General features: G+C 50.4%; 6 protein-coding genes and 1 pseudogene across 6 annotated transcripts; 4 read left to right on the top strand and 3 right to left on the bottom strand.

The window, feature by feature from the left end:
- Positions 1 to 182: 182 nt before the first annotated feature.
- On the top strand, positions 183 to 799 carry SAPIO_CDS5239 (uncharacterized protein; the record flags this gene model as incomplete). The annotated part of the gene is made up of 3 exons (XM_016787605.1): positions 183 to 325; positions 400 to 606; positions 724 to 799. 3 exons carry the CDS (start codon positions 183 to 185, stop codon positions 797 to 799), a joined length of 426 nt encoding a protein of 141 aa, XP_016642620.1.
- A 2,286-nt stretch (positions 800 to 3,085) lies between these two features.
- On the bottom strand, positions 3,086 to 3,934 carry SAPIO_CDS5238 (uncharacterized protein; the record flags this gene model as incomplete). Its single annotated transcript, XM_016787604.1, has 2 exons — positions 3,086 to 3,651; positions 3,739 to 3,934. 2 exons carry the CDS (start codon positions 3,932 to 3,934, stop codon positions 3,086 to 3,088), a joined length of 762 nt encoding a protein of 253 aa, XP_016642619.1.
- An 8,318-nt stretch (positions 3,935 to 12,252) lies between these two features.
- SAPIO_CDS5237 (uncharacterized protein) lies at positions 12,253 to 13,290 on the top strand (the record flags this gene model as incomplete). The annotated part of the gene is made up of 2 exons (XM_016787603.1): positions 12,253 to 12,525; positions 12,613 to 13,290. 2 exons carry the CDS (start codon positions 12,253 to 12,255, stop codon positions 13,288 to 13,290), a joined length of 951 nt encoding a protein of 316 aa, XP_016642618.1.
- Positions 13,291 to 15,215: 1,925 nt separating this feature from the next.
- On the bottom strand, positions 15,216 to 16,942 carry SAPIO_CDS5236 (uncharacterized protein; the record flags this gene model as incomplete). Its single annotated transcript, XM_016787602.1, has 2 exons — positions 15,216 to 15,864; positions 16,017 to 16,942. The coding sequence occupies 2 exons, from the start codon at positions 16,940 to 16,942 to the stop codon at positions 15,216 to 15,218; spliced, it is 1,575 nt and encodes a 524-aa protein (XP_016642617.1).
- Positions 16,943 to 19,132: 2,190 nt separating this feature from the next.
- Positions 19,133 to 20,575, top strand: SAPIO_CDS5235 (annotated as a pseudogene; the record flags this gene model as incomplete).
- A 357-nt stretch (positions 20,576 to 20,932) lies between these two features.
- Positions 20,933 to 21,817, bottom strand: SAPIO_CDS5234 (uncharacterized protein; the record flags this gene model as incomplete). The annotated part of the gene is made up of 4 exons (XM_016787601.1): positions 20,933 to 21,341; positions 21,461 to 21,559; positions 21,654 to 21,710; positions 21,810 to 21,817. The coding sequence occupies 4 exons, from the start codon at positions 21,815 to 21,817 to the stop codon at positions 20,933 to 20,935; spliced, it is 573 nt and encodes a 190-aa protein (XP_016642616.1).
- Positions 21,818 to 22,254: 437 nt separating this feature from the next.
- SAPIO_CDS5233 (uncharacterized protein) lies at positions 22,255 to 23,133 on the top strand (the record flags this gene model as incomplete). The annotated part of the gene is made up of 4 exons (XM_016787600.1): positions 22,255 to 22,290; positions 22,394 to 22,461; positions 22,551 to 22,598; positions 22,803 to 23,133. The coding sequence occupies 4 exons, from the start codon at positions 22,255 to 22,257 to the stop codon at positions 23,131 to 23,133; spliced, it is 483 nt and encodes a 160-aa protein (XP_016642615.1).
- Between the last annotated feature and the right edge of the window lie 3,940 nt (positions 23,134 to 27,073).

Raw genomic sequence — 27,073 nt, 5'->3', positions numbered from 1 at the left:
TCAGCCCTGGGCCGGGATCTAGATGTCGACGATGACGACCTCCAGCGAAGAACCAGGGCTGCAAATGGAGACGTAATAGCAATCATTTTATCGTCCATCCATCATAGTTGGCTGTTTGAACCAGGTAATGGGTTGCAACCAGCTGAAGCGAGTATCAAGGCGTTCCTCCTTCTCAAGCTCCAATGGTCCCGTCTACACTGCTTTCTCCCTTTTCCGCCTTCCCCTTCCTCGCCGTAAGTGACGATCTCTACTGCTCCTTTGTTAAACCCCCGATGTCGTCCCTAGCAGAAGCCGACGTGAAAACTGGTCCGCAGCGATATGCCGAGTGGGCTGAATATCTGCTCTGAGAGCGGCCTCTGCAAGACATTATGACGACAACTTACAAAGACTTTGATGAAGGCTGGCCGATTATAGGCAAAGGTCAATCGCGGACAAGCGCCGACAAATCGGCGGCACGGCCGTCTGGGAAATCGTAGACGAAAAGGACCATAGCTCCGCGGTGTACCTCCGCTTGAAGGAGCCGGCACCCAGAGATTCCTTCTTCCAAACTCGGCCGAAACGTCTAGTTCCGGAGCTCGGCGGCCCCGAATCGCCGGAGCAGCCGGCGTACGTATCTGGCGGTGTAAAAAAACGGAGACTGGATGAGGAAATACTACAAAGAGAAATGGGCTGAGTGGTCGGGGAATTCGGAAGATTTCCCTTCGAATCAGCTCTATGAAATAGTCACACTGCTACTTTCATTTTTACGGCTCGGCTCGTACGAGTCTACAAGATGCACATTCTGGCCTACACCCTCTAAAATCGGTATCCATTGATGTACAAAGGTAAAGCGAGCCACAATATCAAGCCGCGTGTCAATCAAATCTTCAAAACATGTACGCTAAGGCGGCCCAAGGGAACCAAGATCGATAGATCGAGCCTGGCTGCGGGAAAAAAAAGTAAAGCCCTGCAGCTGTCAGTGACGGCATCTCTTGACAAAAAGCAGCGGGAGGGGGGGAAGGGAGTGCCACGAATGTCTTACATGTCCGCTTATTCGAGGTGCTTTGCTTTTTCTTTTCCTTTTTCCTCTTACTCCTACACGCCCCCCCTTTTTCTCACCAGCTCTCAGGGGAGGCTATTTCAGCCAAAGTGAGTTGGGCACGTACAGAAGTGAAGGATGGCGGAGATGAAAAACATCCATGGTAAGTGGAGCTGGAGAAGAACCGATGTGCAAATGTGCAAATGGATATGGACGCGGAAAAAGGACTCGATGATGTGTGCGTAGCTGTAAATGTGGAGTGGAGGCAGTCGGAGAGTTGGGCAGGGATCTAGGAACAACCTTGAGGATGAAGATGTGTGGTTTGGCTTACACTTCAGCTGGAGTTTGTTCGCGGTCCATCTTGACGCCCTGGCCTCTGGGTGGGGGATGAGAGAGACGGAGAGATAGAGGTCACCACAGATCCGTTACTTTCGCTTGAGGAGAACGGCAGCTCGGTTCGCGCAGGAGCAACGTCAAGCCGTCCACGGTCCTGGCTTAGGATTCTTCTAGTTTACTCAGTACCGAACGCCTCTGGGTTCCGCCTTGCCGATATTACGACGCTGTCCCCACGAAGACACATTCGATCCTCCTTCGTTTGCGGCGGAGCTACCCCTTTCCATTTCTTGGGACGCGATTCTTGGTCAAGGCGTGCACGCACGGCCAGATCATGATACATATCGAAAAACTACCCTTGCTCTAGCCTATCACTCTTGCTTACACCCTTCACCGCCTAGGCTTCTCCACTGCAAATTTCCTCTTTTCCGCGCCACGATCGAACTTCTGGGGTGGAGAGACCTGCGAAGGCACACCGGTTTTCCTTCACATCCCTTCCACGTCACCGGAAACGCAAGCCCCATGTAAAATCCCTTGGACTTTCGGCACAGAAGAAACCCCAAGGCGGAGATTTACACGCCCAAGCACTGTTACGAAAGAGGACACCGTTTCTTGTGTGGGGGCGTGTTGTGGAGTAACAGTCTAGGATATACCTTGTCAAGCATGGACGAGGCGATCTTCTCACTCACCGAAATCACACGAGAGGAGGTCGCCAACGGAAGAAGTTAACAACACATCATAGATCCCGAGCCAACTCCCGTGTGCTCATTCCGAGATATGGACGTCCCCTGTCTATATTATACAATACGCCCGAAAGTGAAGCGAAAACACAAAGCCCGCATCCGATGTCAAAACACGCAACCCGAGAATGTTCATGCACGCCCAATTCATTCATAAATGGAGAATTAGACTAATAGTTGACAATGCATGAATCATGGAAACTAATAACGCCTCAATTTTCTTTTTCACTTTCACTTTCACTTTCAGGTTTCGTTTAAAACCCGAAAAGTTGGAGCGACTTGGGTCTGGATCTCCACCTCAGCTCCTTGTGGTGTCAAGTATTTTCTGTTTTTGGGAGCGAGGTGGTAGCCAAGTATTACGGGGGAGGCGAATACTATCGAATATTAATGTTCTGTCTTTCCTCAAAGAGAAGAATTGAAGAACCGGATTCGTGATTGGGTAAGCCCGAGGCGAATGTGAAGGCTTTAGTTGTGACAGCTTGGTGCCCGAGGGAAGTGAGGCCTGAATTCTGTGAGACCTCAGGGAATGTAAGTGTTGGAAGCAGCGAACTCGAGCATCCCCGATGGGAATCGAACAATGAATTCCCTAATTCCTTTTTCTTGGAAGTCAGGGAGGAGATGGAGGTGAATGGCAACAGTGCCATGGACATCAAGACATAGACATGCAATTCTTCGCTCTGTAGAACCAACCTATCGTAAAACCCGAATCCCCAGGATACCTTCTTTCCTGTACTTTCTAGACCGTTAACTCCCCATCCCGAAGAGAGCTCATATCAGTCTCGCTTCCGTTCCATGAGTGGCGGGAAGCAAGAGCCAACATCTGAGCTACCCCGTGTATTAATTCCGCCATCGAAAAGACTCCGTAGAATATATAGTACATATAAACAACAGTGATATGAATCCAAACCAGCTAATCTGCGGAAATCTGGATAGAATAGTTGTAAAAGCCGGAAACCGAACCGTAAAAAAAAAAAAATCACATCGGGCAGGTTTCTTATTGCTCATCATAAGGCGGCAGGGGAGTGGCTGGCCTATTCTTTGCAACCTCCTTCAGCTCAGGCACCGTAAGCATCAGCTCCCTTAGCGCCTGCCTCTCCGATCGGTAAAATTCTCGTTGCCGCGTCAGCTCGATCACGCGGCCGCCGAGATATCGGTTCTCCTCCTGGAGCTGCGCCATCTTGGACTTTTCCTCCGCGGCCTGGTCGGCTTTCCGGCGTCTGTAGCGTGCCGACGCATCGGCGTTTTTCTGTCGTTTGTCTCCGGCTTCCTTGGATGCCGTGTAAGTGTCGATCCGCACGAGGAACATGTCCTCTACGGGCTTGTTGAGGGACGCCATGTGGGGCGCCGTGACGACGTCGCCCGTCACCATGGGACCTTGCAGGCCGGAAATTGGTGGTAGGCCTCCTGGATGCATTCCGTGATGGTAGGCGCCTGGAGCGCCGGGAAGTCTAGGTACAGGTGATGAGTAAGAGATTTGGTGGGTGGACGCGTATGACGCATGCGGATGTGCTGCGCCACCGTAGTCGGCGATGTGAGGTGAAGCTTCCATATGATCTGCGGCTATTCATGTCAGTTACAGAAACATGGATATCCCGTTATTTACGTGTTGAGATTAGAAGAAGTAGACGAAAACTTGGGTCAACGGACCGGCATGTGGATAGGACGCTGGGGTCCGTAGTCCGCTTGGACTGTTCGAAGGGACCCGAGAATTGCTGCGAGAAGGGGGCGTTGAGATAGGAACGTCGCTCGTGTTCCCGCTATTGATGTCGGACTCGGACATCATGTCGTGTTCGGAAGACCCCTCATTGAGGAGGGAATAGAGAGCTGATCGTCGCGGAGCCATGACTTGGTAATGATTTTGAAGGGCTTGATCAAAGGACCTTAGGTCAACTCTCCACCAGATGCCGGGTTAAGATTTGCAATCGCAATGGGGATGGGGTATTAATCGAAGAAGTCTGGGAAAGCGGAGACGGGAAGTGACAGAGTGGAGAAAAGGCCTTTATGGAAAGAATGGAGAGTGTGTCTTGAGTGAGAATCTGCGTCGCCAAGGTAAACCAGAACTTCTGGTCTATGCGAGTGATCGCCGAGTAGTGGCAGATTGCATGACGTTATATATCAGTCTACACGTCGAGACATCCTCTTAGACGAGGCGCGAGGGATGGCGTGCATCTGGGTGCTGCTGCTATGGATTCCCACCCCCGGCGGTCCCACTAATTCGTCTGGAAGCGAGTCTAAGAAAGTGACCCATCATGAGTATTCTAGCCCTGGTTGGGGAGATCTCCTGGGGATCGGGAGGGTAGGCGAGGCCACCAACAGCGAATGGTTAAGCCGTATCAGGTAATGCTGAGATGATGACGGGTTCGGTCAAATACTCCGGAGAGCCAGCCACTTGACAGGAAGCCTCTGTCAATAGAGCGTTGAGGCTGAATGCGCTACGTCGATTCGAAGGGGAGTAACCGCCACTAGGGAAGGCGATGGATAACAGACCCGCCTTAGGTTTTGATTCTTCATGTTCGTGATACTTGGCATGCAGTCTCTCATCCCTGGTCCGGGGCCAGGGGTTAGATTTTTGGGGGGCGGGGGGAAAGAAGGGGGGGTTAATCCACCATTCCTACCACCAGGTTGCTTCCATGGCTCGCCTGGCTCTGCCGTGAGACTTGCAAGATCCAACTGCCGGTAGGGCTGCTCCTGTGATGCGAGGACCAAGTAGTCTCCGAAAAGTTGCACAAGTTGGATCGGGGTCTCGGTAATGCAGATGCATGATGGCTGCGGGCCCGGGACTCCGGGATGAGGGGCCTGGGAAATTAACAAACAGATCTACGATCCTCGCCTAGAGATCAAAATTGGCCATTGTCTGAGTCGTGGAAAGCAGGTGGATGGCTGATAGCTGATGATAGCCTCTAGATGTTTATGGGTGCACCGGCCTATGAACCAGACGTATGACGTCTAAGAATCACCTACATCACTCGCAGGTGTTGTCGGGCAATTACTCGGACTATTACCGAAATGGTTCAAAGACATATGTTGTTATTCTCTGAGACAGGAAAGTATAATTTAGTATTTTAATGGCCACCGTCCTGGCTTTTTTTCCTTCTGAACCCGTCATATCTGACAGAAACCGTGGCGCGCTGGCATATTGCTAGAGAGCTCGTCTCACTTCATATGGGGTCTAAGGCTCATTGTTGTGAAATAGCGTGTGGTGTAGTTCACACATTTGCCATCAACGATGTATGATCTCCTTACTATGCACTGCTCTTGGCTCGGGCCAATCTCAGCATCATTGCGCATGCCCAGTTGCCCAGAAAAAGGTCTTGTTTTCCTTTTCTCCTTATACAAAGGGGCTCTGGAGGCAGGGCTTCTCCAGGTGGTGCTGCAACACCCCTGTCTTCGACCATAAACCGCAAGGCTAACGGGTGCAGCTTCAGCTTCGCAAGGGGCAATAGGCTGTCCGCGGAGCTAACGTTCCGGTGTCTCAGTGCGGTAGTGGTAACCCTGGTTGGTGGTGCGTGTGTGTCTGTGGGTGCCATGGTGGACCCTTCAAATGCGAATTAATCAAGGGTCCTCCTCACCAATTGATGAGTGAAGGCGCACATCTTTAATAGCTGTGTATAGTATAATTTGGCGTACAAGGACACAAGTCCGTATTGATGTTGTCGATGTTTGTGGGGGGTGTTTGTGGCGGCGTGGTCAATGATGATCCCTTCCAATGGAGATTGGATTGTCATTTCTCCCTTATATGTACCTGTGTACCTCGGTACCAAGATACCAAAACAAATTTGAACAGGTACCAGTTCCGCAATAAACATTTTCCGGAGGCCGAGATTATTTTGGGAAGGACCCAACCGGTTCCTTCACATGCCGGGTCCACTCCGGGAACCCGGTAACGGGTGGGTCCCTCGCACCTGCCGAGTTTATGAAGAAAAAAAATGCAGACATCCGGACCAGGAAACCTCGTGCACGGAATATGGAGTACGGAATACATACGAAGGAAGTAGCACTTACTTGACTTGAGCATGTGGTGTCTGCAGGCACGAAGTTACTCCACACTTCTGCTCTAGATGTGCCGTTTCATTGAGTTCCTCAATATCGTCGATTATTTCGTAGGTGGGGGTTAGTTATCTTGGCTGCGGCAGGCCAACCACAGGATCAACTAACCCTGAGACCTCGTGCAAACTAATACATCCTGTCCACGTTGGTTCAACCCCGGTTGTCAAATCAATTAATTTAATATTACTGACTTCAGGCTGCCCTTGACTGATCAGAGTTTCGTTGCCTCAGTAGGTTAGGTTATTGACTGTTGTAATTATGTACCAACTGTTGATGGGTTGATACTGCCCACTATAACGGGAGAGTCTGGAATCTAGAAGGTGCTCCTGCTGGATTGATTCGATCTGGTACGTCCCAATGCCTCCTTGTGTTCGAGGAAGGTCCGATCGAATCAGATCCATGGACGGCTTCACTTGTGCACCTTCACTTGTGCTTTTTGATACTTTTGATGAATACGACACTATTAGGACAAACTTGTGCAGTTAGTTGCATTTGACTCTTGATGTTCCACTTGATCTGCCCGAATCAATCAATATCAGGAACCTGACATCAACACACCAATGGTCATCAGTTCAAGCCAGGCAAGTCGGCTTTGCTCATCGTGCTATCACTCCATGAACGTCTCTGGGGCAAACCGCGTCCCGCCGCCTCACCGTTTGGTGTTGGGGCCAAGATCCCTGTTCATCAAGCCCTAGTGCTTCATAGCTCCCTCGCTTAGCCGTTAACCTACGAAACGGGACTCTGCTTCGGCGTTAATCTCTTCATTTTTTTTTTTTATTTTATTTTTTTTTTTTTTTTTTGGGGGTTTTAAAGATTTTTTTTATTTTATTTTTTTTTTCTCTGTCGTGGAATTGGCGGGGGAGCCACTCTGACCCGGATACCCCGGCCTTGCCTTGTCCTGCGAAGCGGCTTAAAACCACCAGCTGTCTGCGACTGTCTTGGCAAAACCACTGATGAGGTTAGAGTCATTGGACTAAACCGAAAATTGTATCAAATATAGCCGAGTGGTCAATGATGCCTAGAGAGCTACCGCTTAAGTTGTGAGCAGCTCGCAAATCACTGGCTTATTAATCTCATACAGGTACAACTCTGCCCAGCGTTCATCCGCCAACACCCGCATTTTCTCCGAGAAGTCCACGACAGAGAAAAAAAAAAGGGGGGGGGGGGGCCTTATTCTGTTCGAGGCATCGGATTTAGCCCAAGTTAGCAGTCGACATCGCCGATTATGTGGTCAATGATGCCTAGAGAGCTACCGCTTCTCCAGCGTCCCCTTGGATTCCTGCCTGGGGTCCTGAGCACTAGCCCCAGTACAATTTGGACCTGCGAGGGCAAGTGTGCAACCAGGTCTTCCGTCTCATTTCTGTGCAGCTTCATGAACCGTCGAGACGTAGTGTCGTGCTACTTCTTCATACAAATGATGACACTCCAAGGCAGTCGGATGCAGCCGGTTGGGCACCGGGGTCCGTTGCTGCAGCACAATATGCGAGTATCAGTATGCATGGGGTAGCTCCGGGGATTAAGATCCCGGGGCCGTCGCGTGGAGACGGTGGAACAATGGAACCTCCGATCTTGTGGTCGACGTACTCAAACTTTAGAGCAGTTAGCCGCCAAAATGACAGCGGGTGCTCCTCAACTTAGCTAAATTCACGATGATACTCTTGCCGGGGCGTGATCTTTTATCGGCGAGGAAGCCCTCGCTTTCCCAGAACGATTTCCTATTCTATACTATTATACAGATTGACAGCCTGAGTTTCGCGGCTATTGGGCTTTCTCTCCATTGTTGTTCACCCGCATATTAATGGCTACCACGCGTCTCATACTCACGGAACCTTCATCCAGAAGCGGGTAAAGGAGGCGATATGCCCAAACTTTCCGCCGTAGGAACGCTCATTTCGGGGCTAAACATTACTTTCCACTCCGTCTTTTCCATTCCTTATCCTCTTGTTGAGCATGCAGGGCGGCCTTCTCCCTTTTCCTCTTTTGCCGGTTGAAGTCTTCAAACGTTCTCAGTTTTTCACCCTCGTTAGCCGCTTGAGAGGTCTGGTGTACGGTGACGGCAAAGCGGCCGTAGCCATTGCTGTGGGTATGAGATGTCTCCATTATGACGCTCACAGGATCGATAACTTTCAGTATGCGGGTTTGTCAAAATCTACACATGCGGCTGGTTAGCAAGGAGACCATGCTATTGGTGTGCGCCCCGGAGACCATCATTTACAAGGATCATGACGTACTTCAAATTATGGTGGGTGAATCTGGTTTATTTTATCTCGTCTCTTTTTTTTGGCTTTAGTTCTCGAGTGTGGAGAGTTGGCAGAGTCTGTGGCATTAACTACTGTAAGGATAACCAAGAAGAGTTCATCACGCTACTTAAGTACGAAGTCAACCGCCTTGTGCTTCAAGATTTGATGCCGGAAACACAACGGCCGGGCAAACCGGGCAAATGTCAAGGTGCTCATCACCTACTACGGTGCCATTTACATGGCGACCGATTCCCTGCCTACGCGACGAGGCAAGACACAGATAACGCCCTGGAGAATCTACGTCGGCGTCATCGACGTCGAATTTAGTCCTATTTCACATCACCATCGGCCATTAGACCGTCGTATAGACGCGACCCACCACGTCTTTTGAAACAAGAGAACCTCATTCCATCATGATTGGCTTTGTCTGACATCACCATACCCTCATCTTTCTTTCATTTGCTACTTGAGGCGATCACAAAAGTGTGCTGGGATCGCGTTTGTCGCCAATCTTCTAAGTCGTTGAGTCATCGCGGGCGGAGGCGTTTTTACGAGTTTGCGAGGCGAGGCCTTTGCCAACTGCGACTGGACGTTGTTGGTCCAGCTGAAGCGAGGCGAACAAAAGGCGGTTTGGGGCAGTGTTCCTCCCTCCAATCAGCTTCAGGCATGGATGTTCTTGACCAGAAGTCACGTATCATTCGGCATTCCCAAATAACAGGGGTCGTCAGCAGCAACCATAAGCTCGACGCTCGGCTTGAGGCGGATCTGCGTTGCCTTTCTCCAGACTCATGGATTTCCAATTCATCCAAATCCTTCGCTACTACTAAGTTTAGATTATATCGAAAAGTGTGTGCGGCACCTGACCTCTTGGTGAAAACCACATAATCCCAGCAAAGCGGAATGAAAGCGACTTGATCGAGCTGTATCGAGGGGAAATTGACAGGGCTCCTCAATTTTCAACTCTCGGGGTAAATGTGGTCTGAGGTATTATGGGGCCTGACGAAAACTGCGGGGAAAAAAACTTCAGGATTTGATCTCTTGGCACTTCACTGTGAAAAGACCAGGACCTCGCTTTTTCGTCCGCCGATCTATCGTGGCGGTTTATACGAGGGCAAAAAAATTCAACACATTGCTCGGCCAGTTCCACGGTATTTTCGGGCCGGAAGCACTTGGCGAGAGCCGCAGAAGTTCTCTGACGTCAACATTGAGCCGTTTGAAAAGCCTCAGCATCAGCCAGCTGTCAGCCTCCCAGTGTCTCAGTTCCCGTTCTGCAACTCGTTTACTCTATTAGGTTCTAACAAATTGTCATATTGTGGCTAAAGAACAGGTCGGCGCCGCTTCAATATGTCGTCAATAGTAGGTAAATACGGAATAGTGATGAATAGTGAGGCTCCGAATCGTATGCAAAGTGTGGAGCGTCAACCCTAGCGTCGAGGCTTCAGCGCTCCCGATGAGTTCGGCATTCAACACTCTAGGGTGCTGTCTGCGCGATCAATGTGGCGGGAACCGCTGGCAGATCTTCTTTAGTTCAGCCCTTGCCCTGCTGGGCGGGACGTTTTACGCCCTGGACCCGGGAGGCGCACAGGTGTGGGCAATTGCCATTGCCTTGTTTTACTCCCCCGCCTCCTCTCTGGGGCTGTTTTAATTTATTTTTTTATTATTTTCTTTTTCATTTCTGTCTCTCTTTTTTGAACTTCCATTTTCCCTTCTGGGACTGGGAAACTTGAAATTACGCACAAAAGGAAAGCCTGCTCAGACCTCGGATGCGACTGTGGGCCAGGCGAGAATCCTTCCGTAGGGTTATCGTGTCGCTCGCGCAGGTGGCACGACAGAGTTCGCCATTGATCAGTCGACTCGTTCTTCCGCTAATGCCTCCATTTCCGCTCCGGCGGTAACATATTCGTCTTGCCGAGCTGGGTTGCAGTGCAGTCAGAACCCCTGAGGCCACGTCTTCACCGACCCAGCATTGTGGATTCAGGACCAGTTTCATCCCTACTATTGTTTGTGTGCACTTCATGTGCCTTGGTGTCTCGTGTTAGAGGCCATTTTCTGGATTTAATGTTGAATTTTTCTTCCCCCGGAGTGGTTGGATGGGCTCCGCATTTCTGCATGTTTTGACTCTTTCGTCTTGATGAAGTGAACAGTTGTTTCTGACAGCGAAGACAATCAGCAAAAGCAACAAGAGAGCAGCTAGTGTCATCGAGTTTGTGGAAAAGCGAGATCTAAGACTAACAGGGCAGAGAGAAAGCGTGTGTGGCATTCAATCTTCTCAAACAACCAGGGTCTTTTTAGTGCTCGATCTTGAATATGTTCCAGTCTTTATCTCCCCGCCTCGTTGTCGGGTCCGAAAAAGCAATTTCTAATTCATCGTCCAAGACCCTAGTGGGACATTGATGTGGCCTTTTGAACTTTTTTTTTATGTACTTTCTTCTTCTAATATTTTTTTCTTTTTATTTTATTTTCCTTTATTTTGGCTTATTTTCTTTTTGGTGCGGTGCCATTGGAAAGCCAAACTAGCGGCATTGGCGATACTCAGAGTCCTACGAGACTCGGATGGATCCAATTGATAATTGATATGCTTGCGGTCTCTGGTTCACTCCCACCATCCCTGTTCCTTCCCCTCAATGATCCGACGGCAGTTCTCGCAAGTTGCGGAGAGCAAGGATCAGTTGAGGCTACAACCCAGTTTCCAGCTGCAGGGAACAGCTGGACACCAGGTTCGGGATGCAAGGTAGTGCATGCCCTTACCCAGCATTGGACAAGGACCCTGCCATGGCGTCCGATAGCTCCCGCGGTCATACAAGACAAGCACCAAGCTCTCGCCATCCAGGACTATCAGCGGATGCCAACATCACCTTCTTACCCCTGACCCCCGAGAGCCCCGAAACCGAATGGCGCAACAGATTATGCCGTGTGATGTGTTTCCATTTTGTTCTGTACCTACATGAAAGACGCCTCAGGGCTGCTGCTTCCGCTCGACGCCATCCATCGAGCCCGTTCAAGTTCCGATTTGCTGGACGTGCCCAGGTGACGGGAATCCCCAAAGAAATAATCCCATACTTGCACACATAGTACGCCTCCAGCTCGTTTCTTTCCCACTAGGGATGAAATCTGGTAATTGGATGGGTCGTTATTGGCTGGTTCCTGTCTGGCGATATCGACGCACTTGCTTCTTCGTACCACTACATCTCGAGACCATCGAACCGAACTTTCATTTTTTCCCTCTAGGATTTTCTTGATTCGCTTACTTCCCCTTTCTTTTTCTATCTAAATTTTTTTTTTCTATTCTGTTTTAAACAAGCAGCTTGACGACCCAACCTGCCTTAGTATTCAGACATTCATTGCCTTTTTCCCCCTCACTGTCCCTCATTATCTCTTAGGTCTTCATGATAGAACATATCATCTTCTTCCTAACAGGCACAACGAGTGTATATAGCAACACAACCCCCTCATTAAGAGTTGCTTTTGGCAGAAGTCGGCTATCGACAGCTTACTGCCCCCAATAGCAATCGAGCCATTTGATCTCGTCTCCTCTCGAGTACTGAGTAGTTCCCGAACCCACCTCATGCCATTCTGAGGGGGTGCCACCGTATATATCGTGTCCGATGTCCCCTTACCCCCTGTGGTTCCTCGTCCCCCGGATTTCGATCTCTTGATCCCGCAGATCGCTCATCAAACCACACACACACCCCTGCACACGAGGCTTCTTGTGGCTTAGCCCTAGGCTTGTAAGTTTTGTGATCTCGCTGTGGTGGATACCCAAGATCGTTAAGTTACCAACACTACGGAGTACAGGGCCTTCTTGAGTCAGGCCATCACCGCCACAACTGAAAGCCCTCCTCCTCCCCACCGTTCCCTATTGGGTAATGACAGGATGACCTCTCATTCTTACAAAGCGCACTTTCACAGTGCAGTCGCCGCTGCTGTCGGCACTGCTGTCATACACGCCGCACACCTTGCCATTACCGAGTGGACGAACCGGACGAAAAGGCCCGGGAAGCCATCGGCGAACTGGCCATGGAGAGTGACACTTTCCATGTTTGTTGTTCTCGCTTTTACTTTAATTATATTTTGTGCCGTTAAGGAGTCGGATGTTGGAGTTACCATATTGGATGCTGTTTCCGTGGCGCATGTCGTCGTCGTCGAGGTAAGGCTTCCAATGCCCTCGACTTACACCACGTTATTGGTGGTATGTAAGAAGACCAAAACAAAGCTAACCTCACACCGCCCCTAGCACTACATCGTCTCCGTCCTCACCGATGCACCCATCGACTCCAACCCCAAACGGTGCTATCGCCTCGCCACAGCCCTCCAAATCATCTTCGCCGGCTTCGGCCTCTGGCAACTCTCCCAAGGCTTCGGTCTCTACTACGACGCCCCCCTCATCTCGCGGGCCATGTTCGCCTCCATCGCGACCTACCTAGCCTTCCACATGCGCCAATCCAAAGCGCACATGTACCTCATGGCAGCATGGTCCATCTACGCCATCGTCAGCACCTTCACGTCCCTTGCCATCCTCATCGTCAACGTCGTATACTGGACGCGCGGGCGTGAGCACCTCGAGAACCACGCGCTGGCGCAGTGCGTTCTCGGTTGGCTCGATAGCGTCGTCATGGTTGCTGCGCCGTGGGTGTTTAAGAGGATCGTCGGCCAGGCGGCGATGAACCATGGGACGACGACGACGAATGGGACACTGACAAGGAATCAGAGGGGGTCAGTGGCGTCGACGATTGGCGGCGAGAGTGTTATTTCGACGCCCAGTTCGGCGAGGATTTCGGATGGGACGTTGGTGGATTTGGAAGGGAGGGACGTCATTGTTCTTTTTGGAAAGGATCGGTCGACGTCGGATTTGAAGGGCTTCGAAGATGGGGCGAAGAAGGTAGGGAATGGGTCTGCGGATGGAAATGTGTAATATCCACCTTTTCTTTCTCCGTTACTGGTCCCTCCCCTCCCCCCTTCCAAGTTTCCTTCTCGTTGCCGGCTTGGGTGGATTGGACCTTTTTACACCAAGTTCACAGCCCTGCCGTGGCCTGAACAGGCCCGGCCGACGTGGTTTTGGTTAAAGCCAATCGGCAACGCCTCGGCAATGCGTGCCAACATCGTCATGGTAGGCATACCCACTATGGAGCACACACATTATTCATCGCGGACCGAGTCGTCGTGCCAAAATAGTGGAGGTTTTTGCTCTACTGCGGATCATCGTTAATAAGTTGAGGTCCGTCGAGAACTTTGAGCCAGGGAGGAGGAAAGATGGTTTCAATTGGGACCATTTGTTCCGGAAAGTGGGGACTTCAGAACGGAGCGGAGAAGGCGGACTTCAGTCCCTGGGCCGCCTTGAGAATTGAAACAGTAAGTTTCCAACGTCTTAATCTTATTGGCTTTCTTCTCCGTATCGATCTTGGAAGGTTGCTAACTTGATTATCGTCAAGGACTCCGGCCACGAATGACGTCTCAATTCAAACAAGACGATGTTGAGATAACCAACCTCCCCCCTCGAAGCCTCAACACCCCGTTTAATCCTGTTCACGACTCTAAGGTCTGGAGACTTGAACGTCCATGACCAAGAGATGTTAAAATTGTTTGAGATGGTGAATGTGACATGAGAAATAGGTGGAAACGATCGAGATGATATGACGATACATGACTTTTAGACGGCGCACACGGATGGAGCGGAAAACACGTCGATGTATATACCCATGGAAAAGGAAGCGGCGAGGATAGGAAACATGATTAATATACAAGTTAGACTAAAGCAATGAACGTAGACTTGACAAAAGGGTTGATGACTATAGCAGACCCATATAGAGAATAGCCTGGTCTCAGATTCAACTCTATAGATCTTGGCCGGCCCATTCTGCAGCCCGCCATAAACAGTAGGTCCGAGTTCTCAAAGTTCTCAACTTGACCCTCAACTATCCCACATCTCCTCGGAAATCACATATCGAGTTTATAGACCACCCTCCCCTCGCTCAAGGGTTGTCTGTGTTCCACAACTCAAACCCCAGACCCTTTTATGTCCGGGAGGGGGGAATTGAACCAACACCCACCCCTCGGCATGCAATATTCTCAGAAGAGGAAAGCCGAAAGAGTCGAATGGGTGGGTTGGCGCAGATCATGAAGCAATTGATAGATTAGAGGGCGCCTGCAAGGCTGATAAGCGAAGTGGTGATTGGAGGGCTCCCGGTCCTGGGGTGGCATTGGGACGCACGAAGAGCGGCAGGGAAGGAAGTGGCTGCCACCAAGTCTGGTTTGAATTATTATTACTATTATTTTCTGTCTTTTTTAAGTCTAGCCGAGAAAGAGGATAGTTTTTCGTGTATTACACAATCTTGAGGGATATAGAATTGGAGTTGGGGACTATACGAGGCCGTGAAAGAATGGTGGCTTCGTGAGAATGAGACTGGGGATGTTGACGTCTTTGCCCCCGCCGTGATGCATGAAAATAGCTCAAAACTTATGAGAAAAAGAGGACCGAAAAGAATTCCCAACAATGAGATGTAGAAAAGAACAAAGAAGGGAGAGGAGAGAAGTAAGGAGAGAAGAAAATAAACAACTCGCAGCGGTCTGTCTCTCCCCTTGGAAATAATTACCTTGCCAGGGCCAGCCGGAGACAGCAACTTCTCCGAATCCGCCCATGTCGGGAAACGAATGCTTCAAAAACCAAGATCACGAAAAAAAAGAAAAGGAATGCATTTTAAGGTGACAAGAACCAAAGAACAAAAAGAAGAGAAAAGAAAAAATAAATAAAAATAACAGAAATCACGAAAACAAAAAGAAAACAAAACCCCAAAAATTACGTAGAAAATGGCAGAATATATTGTTTGAGATCTTCCACCGTCACCAACCTATCTTTTGAATAAGTCTTCCCCCGAGCCAAACGCATCGAATCTCCCTCTGCAAATCCATCCATTCCCCTTCTACACTAACCCTCTCATCGTAGTCCCTCGAATCATTGTCGAACCACGTGGCCGGGAAATACAAGTCCTCCCAAACACTGCCCCTAATAAAATAGTCCTCAGGCAAAGGTTTCATGTCGCAGCTCACCTTCTCCCGTAGCTCGACGCGGGGCAACGTATTACTGGCCACGACCTTGGCGTACCCCTCATTCGTCGACAGCAGCCTGCCGCGCATGACGCTGAGAGTGCCAGTTAGCAAATCCCGGTTGAGCTGCGAGTAGAGCTGCGTCATCGGGAGACCGCCGCTATTTGGGTGTTGGGCCGCGCTCGCCAAGAAGGCGAGCAGAACGTGTAGGTAGGGTGACGTGGCGGACGTGGCCGCGGCCCCGTGGCGGAGTATTGTGTTTAGGCAGCTGGTTGTAAGCCTTACTGCACGAGCGGAGGCGCGGTTGTGCGCTTCGAGGGACCTTTCGATGGGAAGGCTGGGGGTGCCTGGAGGTGAGGGGATGGTTACGAGAGCAGACGTTAGGGGGTTTTGCGGAGAGCAGAAGTTGAGGAGGCCGTGGACGTTGATTATGGCCAAGCGGTAACTGGATCCTGTTAGTGAAATGAAATTCAAGAAAGACTGGCGAACTTTGGGCTTTTTTGGCAGGTTTCTCTTATGCCTCAGGAAGAAGTAAAACGAGAATGAGAGAGAGAGAGAGAGAGAAAGAGAAGGAAAGAGAAGGCGGGATTTGTTTACCTGAACTGTTTATTCTCATCGGTTACGGGCCCAATGCTTCTCTCAAGTTCCTTGAGGAATTCCCCAAGACTCGATTCAAACTCTCCATCGCTTCCATCTTGAATCAAGGCACTATACGTCTTCACAAGGGCTATCTCCACAGCAAGAGACCCTTCTGTCTTCCCCTGGGCCACCTGCGTAAAGAGCGTCATAATAGTCTCCTTCGCAGTCGCGAACGGAGTCTTGGTGCAGAAACTCTTGGTGAAAAACAAGAGTTGTCCCAAGAGCCCGGGCCTCGAAAGGATGGCGATATGATGATATCTCTGACCGATGCCAGGGGTGAGATCTATGCTGCGCTGGTACCAATATCTGCTGACCTCGATCCAGAGGCTTCTTTCCTCGGCGGATTCCGATTCAACGGCCATCCTAAACCGTGCGAGGTCTCCGAGGCACTCAGCCCAGACGTCGCAAAGATCCTTGGAGTTCTCATAGAGCACGGTGATCATATTAAAGGCGAGTGACACGAACCGGAGCATATGGGGCTGCGAGCCGGGAAGGTTCCGGCGCATGAGATCGAGCAGCCGATAGATGGCATGACGCCAAAGACGGGCTGGCATAGAATATTTAGTAACCACATTCTTTAACTGGTCTGATGCCGCCGCGACGGGATGGTTGGTTGCGAAGAAAAAGTCGCAGAATTCGTAGAGCGTAACTTCGTGTAGCTTCACGAGCGACTTCCATCTATCATCCGTAAAGGTTACGCCCTCCCGATCCGAGTCGGAGACTTCTTTAATACAGACGTCCTCTGCCTTCACAAGTGCAGCATAGATTCCGCGGATCTCGCTCACCAGCTGGTCGAATGTAACGGCACGCGTGATGAGCTGCTTCTCTATTCCCCCGACCTCCTCCGGGAGGGACTTGGGAGTCGGGAGTGGGTCTACACGCATACCGTCTGTGAGGGTGGTAACGTTTTCAGTTTCACGCTTCTATGCCTCTTTTGTTTATTTGCCCCCTTCAGCTTGCAGATGGGTTTTTGCGGCTGCGGCTGAACTTAAGTCCCGTCTGCTTTTGCTTTTTTGCGTTGGAAGCGCGCAGTGGTAGAATTGACCTAAAGATGAGTGTATGAGCGTACATTGTCTAATATTTTATAAGTAGAACCATGAAGAAGTCCAGGCTGCAGCCTTGGGAAGAAAGAACGAGAAAAAAAAAAAAAATAATAAAAATGACAAGAATGAGGGCCCTTGCGAAAAAAGGCAAGGCTTGACAAGCCTGACCAGCCCCTTCTTAAACTCGGTCTTCAAAAATGGAATATGTGAACTGCCACCGAGGAAAAAAATAGGGGTGGCCTCCAGAAACGAGGAATCACTGGCACACACCTAGTTCTCTAGAATCTAGCCCGCTGTAAACACCGGGAGGCTCGCCTTCAATCAGCGGGGCAAAAAAAAGTCAAGGAGGCAAAACTGGAGGCGAATCCTAAAATATACGTAGGCGGAAATCGCCGTTTGGACGTCTTTTTTTCGTTTTTCATAGGGCGAGGGGAATTCTCCCAGAAAGTGGAATGGGGTTGTTCAAATTCGTTTCTTGTGAAGATGTCCCTGGTTTCGTTTCACTGTTACGAGTTAGCTCGGCTCGACTCGATTTCGTTTCTTCTAAGATTCGTTGGAGGAGCGGTACTGACCCTCAAGTCCAAAACGAAAGAAAGAAAGCGGAAAGAAAAAAAGAAGTCGAATATTGGCTTGAATTGAAGTCTCAAGGTGGAAAGCATCGACCGGAAGTCCATGGAGATATATATATTTCGCGGAGGCAGACCACTGCATTCATTTCCACAGCCCTCAGGATAGGATCGCCTTGTGTTCGCCTTAAAACGGTGGGCCAACGTTATGTTAACGGGCAGCCGGACTGTTCCCCGCGGCGCCGCCTTCTCCTCATTTCGAACCTCAGGCCAGGAGTGATTCGAGGCTGCTATACACTTAAACGATGAGCGAGAAACTGTTATCGCATCATTAATCATTGATCAACGCCGACGTCCGGCTGCTCTCCCCCACTGGAGTACTTGTTCGAGACGTGGCCTGGGCAAGGCACTCAACCCCGCCAACCCCCCCCCCCCCCCCCCCCCCCCCTAAAAAAAAAAACTGGTGAAAGATGCACTGCGCGATGCGCCCCTCTTCCATTTGACTTCGACGCGTCCAGGCACATCGGCAGCAGCAGGGACTCGTTGGTGACGGATTAAACCACCACACCCGACAGGGATATATATACACACATGGATTATAGATAATGCGACCTATCTCTGGCTGCCATCTACTTCGTGGGTGTCTCTTGGGTGTTGATGATCGGTATGTGCATCTCGCCAACTTGTCAGTCTGGCTATTGGGAAAGTGCTAACCAGCCTCATCGTTTCAGTGGAATCGGGGAAAGGAAGCATTCTCCAATCGCTTCAAAGTGAAATTCGTTTTCAGCAGTTACTTCTTTTCTACGTGGGAAAGGGGCTGAGATCGAGGCTGCCCAGCGCCTGCAGACTCGGATTGTTTGTTATGTGGTGGTTGAATGTTGTCTTCTTGGTTGGGGATGAGTCTTTCCCACTCCCCTGAGATGTTGCTCGACGATCTCAGACAACCAAAATTCGCTGTCTGGTGTAATTGAGGTCCTTGGGAGGACCCAGGTGGTCGATTGGCGGCGGATGAGGCATCTGGCATGCTCTGTTGGAAAGGATCCGTGAGTGACTGGATCACAACGACCAGCACAAACTGTGGTTCTACCTGTGCAGACAGTGCGGTAATTTGGTGGCAATGGCTATCATCTACGAAGTACCTGTGTACACAGCTCAATAAATCATGGCCAGCCACAACGAGACCTGAATCGTGGCTGGGGCGAGGCTCAAATTACTAGTGACTAAACATGTGGTGACTAAACACACTTATGTCATCAAACTGCTGTAACTGACCTTTGTTCACTGTTGGAACAACCACTGCTCAATTTGGCAATTCGCTAAGTCGCATTTGAAAAGAGGCGAAACTTATTATCCCACCCACCATCATCTCGACTTTCACACCCTCGAAACCTCGACCGAAACCCATACCTCAAGACAGGTGACGCCCTTACCGAAAAAAAAAAAACACCCCCACAAGATCAACGAGATGCCCCCCCGCAGACCAGATCCCAAGGCGGCAGCAGCGGCGGCAGCAGCAGCAGGCCCCGGCTCCAAGCAGCAAAACATCTACATCCCATCCTTCATCAGCAAACGCCCCTTCTACGCAGGCGAAGAAACCGACGCCACCGACTACCTAGAGCATCAACGTCTCCACAAAAAAGAAACAGCCGAAGAATCCCAATGGTACACGCGCGGCCGACGCGCAGGCAAAGCCTCGACCAAATATCGCAAGGGCGCCTGCGAGAACTGTGGCGCGATGACGCACAAGGCGAAGGATTGCCTCAGCCGACCGCGGGCGAAAGGCGCGAAATGGACGGGCAAGGACATCGAGGCGGACGAGGTGGTGCAGGACCTCAACCTGGGGTGGGACGCGAAGAGGGATCGATGGAACGGTTTCGATCCGAGGGACTATAGGGCCGTGGTGGAGGAATACAATGAGATGGACGAGCTGCGGAGGAAAGCGCAGGAGGCGAAGCAGAAGGGTGATCAAGGCGATACGTATGCTGAGGAACTCGACCCCACTAAGCATCAGAGCACGGCTACAAGGCAGCTCAGGATACGAGAGGATACGGCCAAGTACCTGCTTAACCTGGATCTCAACTCGGCAACGTACAATCCCAAGACCCGCGCGCTCGTCAACGCCGGTGAGGTAGAAGACGACAAGGCCGCGACGGTCTTCGCCGAGGAAGGCTTCATGAAGGCGTCAGGAGAAGCAGCAGAGTTTGAAAAAGCGCAACGGTACGCTTGGGAGGCACAGGAGGCGTCTGGCGATACGAGAATGCACTTGCAGGCTAACCCCACGGCTGGAGCCTTCCATCGACGGAAAGAGCAGGAGGTCGCCGAGAAGCTGCGCGCGGAAAAGATGAAGGCTCTACGGGAAAAGTACGGTGGCGACGAGAACGAAAATGAAAAAGCTGGTGCTGGTGCTACCGCCGAGGCTCTGCGGGCCGTAGCTGTCACCGAGTCGGAAACTTTTGTTGAATATGACGAGAGTGGCGCGATCAAGGGCGCACCCAAGGCTGCAGCCAAGTCGAAATATCCCGAGGATGTGTACCATGGAAACCATACCTCGGTCTGGGGCAGCTGGTGGCACGATTTCAGATGGGGTTACGCTTGTTGTCGCTCATTTGTGAAAAATTCATACTGTACTGGCGAGGCTGGGATACAGGCATGGGAAGCGGCAGAGAGGCAGCGTACAGGCGCGGGGCTCCTCACCGAAAATGGAGAGCCTGATGGTGAAGGTGAAGAACAGAAGCCGAAAGAGACGACGCCAGAGTCGGAGCGCAAGGAAAGGAAGTCGAGGAAACGCACTGCTGTGCAAATGGGTGATGGCGTCACAGAGCAAGAGCTTGACGAGTACAGGAAGAAGAGGACGGCGGTGGAAGATCCCATGGCCAAATTATTAGGGAAGGATGAATTATTACAATGAGGGGCAGCCTTCAAGTTGTTACACTACATTATACAAGAAAAAGTTTATACCCACGCATACATCACACACTAGACAATGATGAGTTTCACGAAGCTGCTCCACACCGAGTTTCATTTCTCGTTCTTTTTTTGTAATTTCACATGGACATCATCGTGAATTTCAGGTATAGAACATAAAACTGAGGATGCAAACAAATCCATTTTTCCTGTCTAACGCCCCACACAATGAATGAAGCGAGGTCCCAAAACGACCGTGACCGGATTCCGTAAACCCTCTTTTTTTTTTCCTTCCTCTAATGAGAGGTGCCAACATGATATTCACCAGCACCCTTCCTCTACTAAGATGGGAGCTATGCATTTACTCCTCATCCTCCTCTTCATCATCATCACCGCCCTCAGCGGCCTTGGCCTTCTTCCTGCGGACACGGCCGAATCGGCCACCGCCGAAGGGCGAGGTGATGGCGAAGTCAATGTGCTTCTGGGAGTCGAGACGGACGATGAAGGAAGGGACGTTGACGATCTGCTTGCCGACGCGGATGTGGCGCTGGCGGATGAGGACACGGGCGTGGTGGATGGACTTGGCGAGGCCAAGCTTGTAGACACAGGTCTGGAGGCGGCGCTCCAAGAAATCCTCGACCTTGAGGGCAAGGACGTAATCGAGCTTCATGCGGGACTCGTCCAGGACACCGACGCGGACGAGACGGCGAATGAGGGCATTTCCTTCGAATAGACGCTTGGGGTCTTTCTCGTCGAGAGTAAGAAGCTGACTGTAATAGGAAGTAAAAGTGTTAGCGAAATGGAATCCCTCCTCTTTTGGTTTCCCGCATTGCCCATGTGGAAAATTGCGTTCAAGAGTCGTGAAATGACGGAAAGGAATTCTTCTTACCGGGCAGCACGTCGAATCTTGGACAGAGTCAACTGAACTCGCCAGACCTCACGCTTGTTGCGGAGACCATATTCACCGACGAGCTTCAACTCAGAGTCCCTGTACAGATATCCTCCATTGTCAGTATTCCGAAGATCACTACGACTTGAACAGAGAACAAGCTCATGTTTCAGTGGCCGGTGATGTTACTAACAATCGAGCAGCCTCGAAGGGCCTGCGAGGGACACGAGAGGTCTTGGAGTAGGATCGGCTGGAGAGAATTCAAATGTTAGCGAGTCTCTTTCTTGTTTATTATAATTCTGCAATTGACTTCATCAAGTCCTTCTTTTGATTGTTCTCGATTACTTACGGAGGCATTTTGGCGTCTCACGATTCCTTTGGTGTTGTCGGTGAGGTTGAGGAAAAAAAGAGTGTGGAAGTGAAGTTGCAAGGACTGACTTCGAAAATCCAGAAAATAACCAAAGATGTGTGAAATCCCGTTCGCTGTGGGGTCCATTTTTGATTCGGCAGGCGCAGAGAGATTCCTCGACCAGTATCCAATGGTATTTCGCCAACAGAATATTATGTAATCCAGGGCTTCAAATTCTAAGTTGCCCTAATTGTTCGCCCCTCTCAAAGTCACAATTGGAGCATTGCAGTGGGTACGTACCTCACTCTCTCTTTGGATTTGGGAGAAAATATTCCAACGACCTCGCACATCGACCAAGGATTGATTTTCAATTATCGACCAATTTCTCACCCAACAATCCCACCGCCCCCCCTTCCCTCGATAGGAACCCGAATCAACAGCAAAAATGGGTAACGCTCGTGGTCTTCGCTCTGGTACTCGCGTATGTTCATCTCTCCTCGAATTTATCTGCGAAATGGAGGTGGTTTTATCGATGATGGTTGGGACGTGAAAATGCTGATGCGGTTTCTTTTCTCTCTCTGCAGCATGCCTTCTCGAGGGACTTCCGAAGGAAGGGTCAGATCCCCCTCACCACTTACCTGAGGCAATACAAGTACGTTCGAAATTCCGTGAAAAAGAGGACCCAAAAAGAAACTTGGCTATTCTGAGTCAATTTGTGTGCTGACCGAGGTGGTTTTACAGGGTTGGCGATATCGTCGACATCAAGGCCAACGGTGCCGTCCACAAGGGGTAAGAAAAACCCGCGATTCCTAGTTGATAAATCCTCTTTTCCCCGGAAATTCCGCGACGATTCGATTGCCCGAAGACTGGAACCTTCAGAAGAGTCTGAGCGGGGGAATATGATGGCATGAATCGACACGCGCCCAACACAATCTGAACGAGAGACGACCGTATTTTACCAGCTCCCTTTCCACTAACTCGCCCAACTTTTAGTCTTCCCTTCAAGGTCTACCACGGTAAGACCGGCGTCATCTACAATGTCGCCAAGTCCGCCGTCGGCATCATCATCTACAAGAAGGTCAAGCACCGATACCTCGAGAAGCGAATCAACGTCCGCATCGAGCACGTCCAGCCCTCGCGATCCCGAGAGGGTTTCCTCCGCCGAGTCAAGGAGAACGAGGAGCTCCGAAAGCAGGCCAAGGCACAGGGCAAGCCCGCTCTCCTCAAGAGGCAGCCCGCCATGCCCAGGGAGGCGCACACCCTCTCCCTCAAGGACTTCCCTCTCGAGACGATTACCCCCGTACCCTACGAGACGACGATTTAAACAAGGTTCGGCAAAAGTACAAAATGGTTTCGTGGGTCAAAGGGCGTGTGTTATTGTTTTTACTGGGGGAGTTGTTATTAAAAACAAACCCCGAGGATGGCAGGTTTTTTTAACGAGAAATCATACTTTTTTCCCCCCCGAGAAAAAAACTCTCCCCTGGGAATCTCTCTCTCTCCTGCATGTTTGGTAACTTGAGGGAATCCAAATGTCTTTTTGTGTGACGTGGAACGGTTTCCGTACTTCTCTTGTGTGTTTTTGCATGGGAGTCCGAGGTTAGGTCCGGAAATGTGGACTGGCATTTCTCAAATGGCAATGAAATCGGCGTAATGCCCCCCCCTTAGAGACAAAATACTATTTGTTTTGGCATTCCCTTTTGAGATTTGACGGCTCTTTGGTCGTCAGTTATCGTGATGCTCAAGTCTTCGATTCTTTCCCACATGTCATGGCCAAGGAATGAATTGTGCCTGTGTGAGGGACTTGCCGGACGACGACAGCGCCTCAATCCTTGAATCCCACTTCATACTGTACAACCGTTGGTGGCAGCTGGCGAAGAATATTATTCTTTAATAGCACTTAAGGACTCTGCAAAATCTACGAAGTATTGATCCGTTTTAATTGGCTTCTTTTAATCTGTTCCTGTTGGCAACTGCAACGAAGCCCCAAAAGAAGCCCGTTGGGTTAATTCGTCAACACAAATACCAGCTCCCTTACCACCATACAATTGATGTCTTGACGACATCCAGCATTTTTTTGTTGTTCCCGCTGAAATATAAGGCGGGCCGTTTATCTTCATACTTGAGAATATCAATTGGCGTTAGTACCATAAACATGCACCGTAATCTACTTTGTAAAAGACTGCTTACTTCGGCGGGACATTCCAGGCAAGACATGGATTTGAGTGGTTCGCGAACAGTCCGCGAACAGTCCGCGAACAGCCAGTACTTCGTAGGACCAATCAAACCCCGCCAAAGCCATGGTTCCCTTGCAACGAGATGATTTTTTCGGTGATCATTGATTCAAGTTGCTTTGCCATCATTGGTCCCCCGCTGCTGCCCTGCAGCCTGCAAGGACACCCTCATTCGTGTCCCAAGACCAGGCTCTAGAGATCTTCCAAGTCGCTGCAAGAATATACCTCTCTCTACCCCTGTGCTACTTTTCGGCAAGTAGCTCGGTTCGCGGCGGCTCCCAAAATCCTTTTACCGAATTCCAATCTCAAGAGAAGTTTGTGATCTTGCCCCGTGCGAGTGCCCCTCGGATCGATGGACATCCGATGTATCGGCCGTGTCATGGGTCGGCCCAATGCCCTCGTACATCCATTGATCAGAGAAAGCGCAGACGGGAAGAAGAGGGTAGAAGTGCAGATTTTCTCGGTGGGCACGGCGCCATCTCCCACTTTGATCAAGCCATGCAGAAGGCAAGGCTTCGCTGGCGTCCTGAGGCACCCGAGGAAATCCACTTTCGAGAGTGGGGGTATATTGCATAGCATCTAAAGGTGAAAGTGACGTGGGGAAGTATGATAATGTTGGTGGCTGGCTTTGGTATAACGGAGAGAAATCTGATGCCGTGCTCTCTCCACCCCAAGGCATCTGCTCCGTTAAAGGGCTGTAGTACGTTTGGTGAAGACCCACAAGCACTTGGGCAGCTGCGCAACCTGCACATAGCTTGGGCTCGGGGGGCATGGATCGACCCAGTGGAGGTGCTAACCACGAGATTGGGCAGAGGGAGCAAGATAGAACATCCAGGTCGGGACAGTCCGCAGCAACCTGCAAAGATTCCTCGGATAGACCAGGACGGGATGTAGTATCATTTTCATCATGACAGATGGGCTCATGATCCGGATGCCCTTCGTTGGAATTCGTCTCGAGTCTAGACTCCGGCGATAGACTTTGCAGATCGCTATTCTGCGGCGAGATCGGTTCTTTCGACGACGATAGTTTTGCTCGTTCTTTGGATGGTGCTGATTTGGGAGCAGTAGGTTGTGATGCTCGCCGGCTGAGCTTATTCCGCCTCCTCCTCCGCTTGTCTTTTGAACGATGGGTCTGGGGAGATGGAAATGGGCATGGAATGGATGTGTCTTTTCGTGCCTCTGGCTATAATATCGTTAGTCAGGTACCGGTGGATATGGCGAGGAGGTTGTTCGCAACCTCGGACACTCCTTACCATTTGGGCATGTTCTTCATGACAAGACGGAGTGACCATCGTGTACGCATATACCCTCTTCTTGTCTTCTTGATCTCCTCAGACACTGTTTCGATAAGAACCATCCGCTTCAACAGTTCTGGTAAGCACCAGATTTAAGTGTCCCTGAGTTACTGGTATTTTTGAAAACTAGACTCTTCCTAGAATCATTATATGGAAGATATGCTGATTATAAAAATAAAAATAAGTCATACTACACACCACACTCACTTGCCAAGCTTTAGCTCAGTTGCCAACAATCTCGGATATCCGACCCTTTCCAACCACGGCAAGAGGGTAATGGAGAAGGCGGATTCTACAGCCACCAACCAAACCATGACCATCGTATCAAGGTTTTTCTCATCTCTCCCAGAGCCGGACCTTGCATGGACCCTGCATGTTTCCGCTAATAACGACCAATCAACCGGAGGACCAACGAGATGGCGTCGGGAGACTCTGATATCCCAAACAACGGAGAGTGAAAACAAAGTTGGGTATCCCGTTTGTAGGCACACCGCTAACACGGTAGGGACGGGATCGGCCAAGCAAGGGTCTTTGGCAGGCCCTTGACGGATCATGGTCTGTTAGAATATTATTAGACACATGCCGCGTATCAAGTCTTTAGCCATCAAAGTAGCCCTCGCCATCTCGATGTGTAGTAACAAAAATCCGACATCATGACGCGACAAACTTAGTAGCGAGAATGAGCCTCTGCAGTCTGGGAAGAATCCTTGTTTGTGTCGGATACGGCACCTCTGTGGCACAAAACGGTCTCGCACGACGCCACACATCACCGCCCTGCCGGGTCACGGCATGAAAGGCAGCCCTCCGACACCGAGATACGGTGAAGGTGTCAGCGTCACATGGACCGCGTCTACACCATCTTGGCATTTTTGGTAGCCGATGTCATACCCCAGAGCGCAGAGGTACAGGAGGCAAGGGGCAGGCGTTTGCCTTGCTAACAAAGTGTTTTCTTGTGACTAGACGACTCAGAGGCAATCTGCGGTGAAAACGTCAAAAAAAGAAAGGAAAAACAACGCAAAAAATAAGTAAGAAAAGAAATGTTACGTTGAATAAAGCGGCCCAAGCCGTGGTTACACAGGAAAACACGAGAAATCGTAGCAGTCAAACTCCCCGACAAATATGTTCTTTACCGCCACCATCTTGTCCCCAGACCGAACTGTGTTCGAGATCGTGGAAGGCACCATCAAAAGAGACCGAAGACCGGTTTGCCTTGATGCAAAGTGCAATATGCAGTGGCTTTCATTTTGATGGCCTGTGGATGGCACACTGCGTGGTGGAAGCAAATTATGCTACTTGGAACCACCAGGCTCGTGTAACCAAAAACAAGACATGCTCCCACATGGTCAATCCGAAGGGCTAGTTCGCCCTATCTCTGTCCCGTGTGGCTCAATATATCACATCTCGTTTCAGAGAGTGTGCGCTCCTTCAGTTTGCTCGCCCATGGCTTGCCCGTGAATGCGAGGAAGTGGACAATTAGACATAAAACTTGGGAAGTAACACCTTAAATATGCAGGAGGCCGTACTTAGAGCTCGGGATAGCTTTTTCTCGCTCGGTGCCAGTCCGTCGAATCAGTGGAAGGATGTGACGAAAATGTATGCAGTCAGTTCGGCATTCCTATTGATGTCGTGCACTGGCGCCTCTCAACCCCTCGCAGTAACGAGTGCGACCTGGGGAGTACTTGCGCGTTGACAAAATAGAGTTGAGCATTTCCCTTCCGAAATGTACGCAAGTAACTCT

This window comes from Scedosporium apiospermum (assembly GCF_000732125.1).
Source record: "Scedosporium apiospermum strain IHEM 14462 chromosome Unknown SEQ_SAPIO_0098, whole genome shotgun sequence".
NCBI classification, from domain to species: domain Eukaryota; kingdom Fungi; phylum Ascomycota; class Sordariomycetes; order Microascales; family Microascaceae; genus Scedosporium; species Scedosporium apiospermum.
This window is presented reverse-complemented; position numbering and strand designations above follow the sequence as displayed.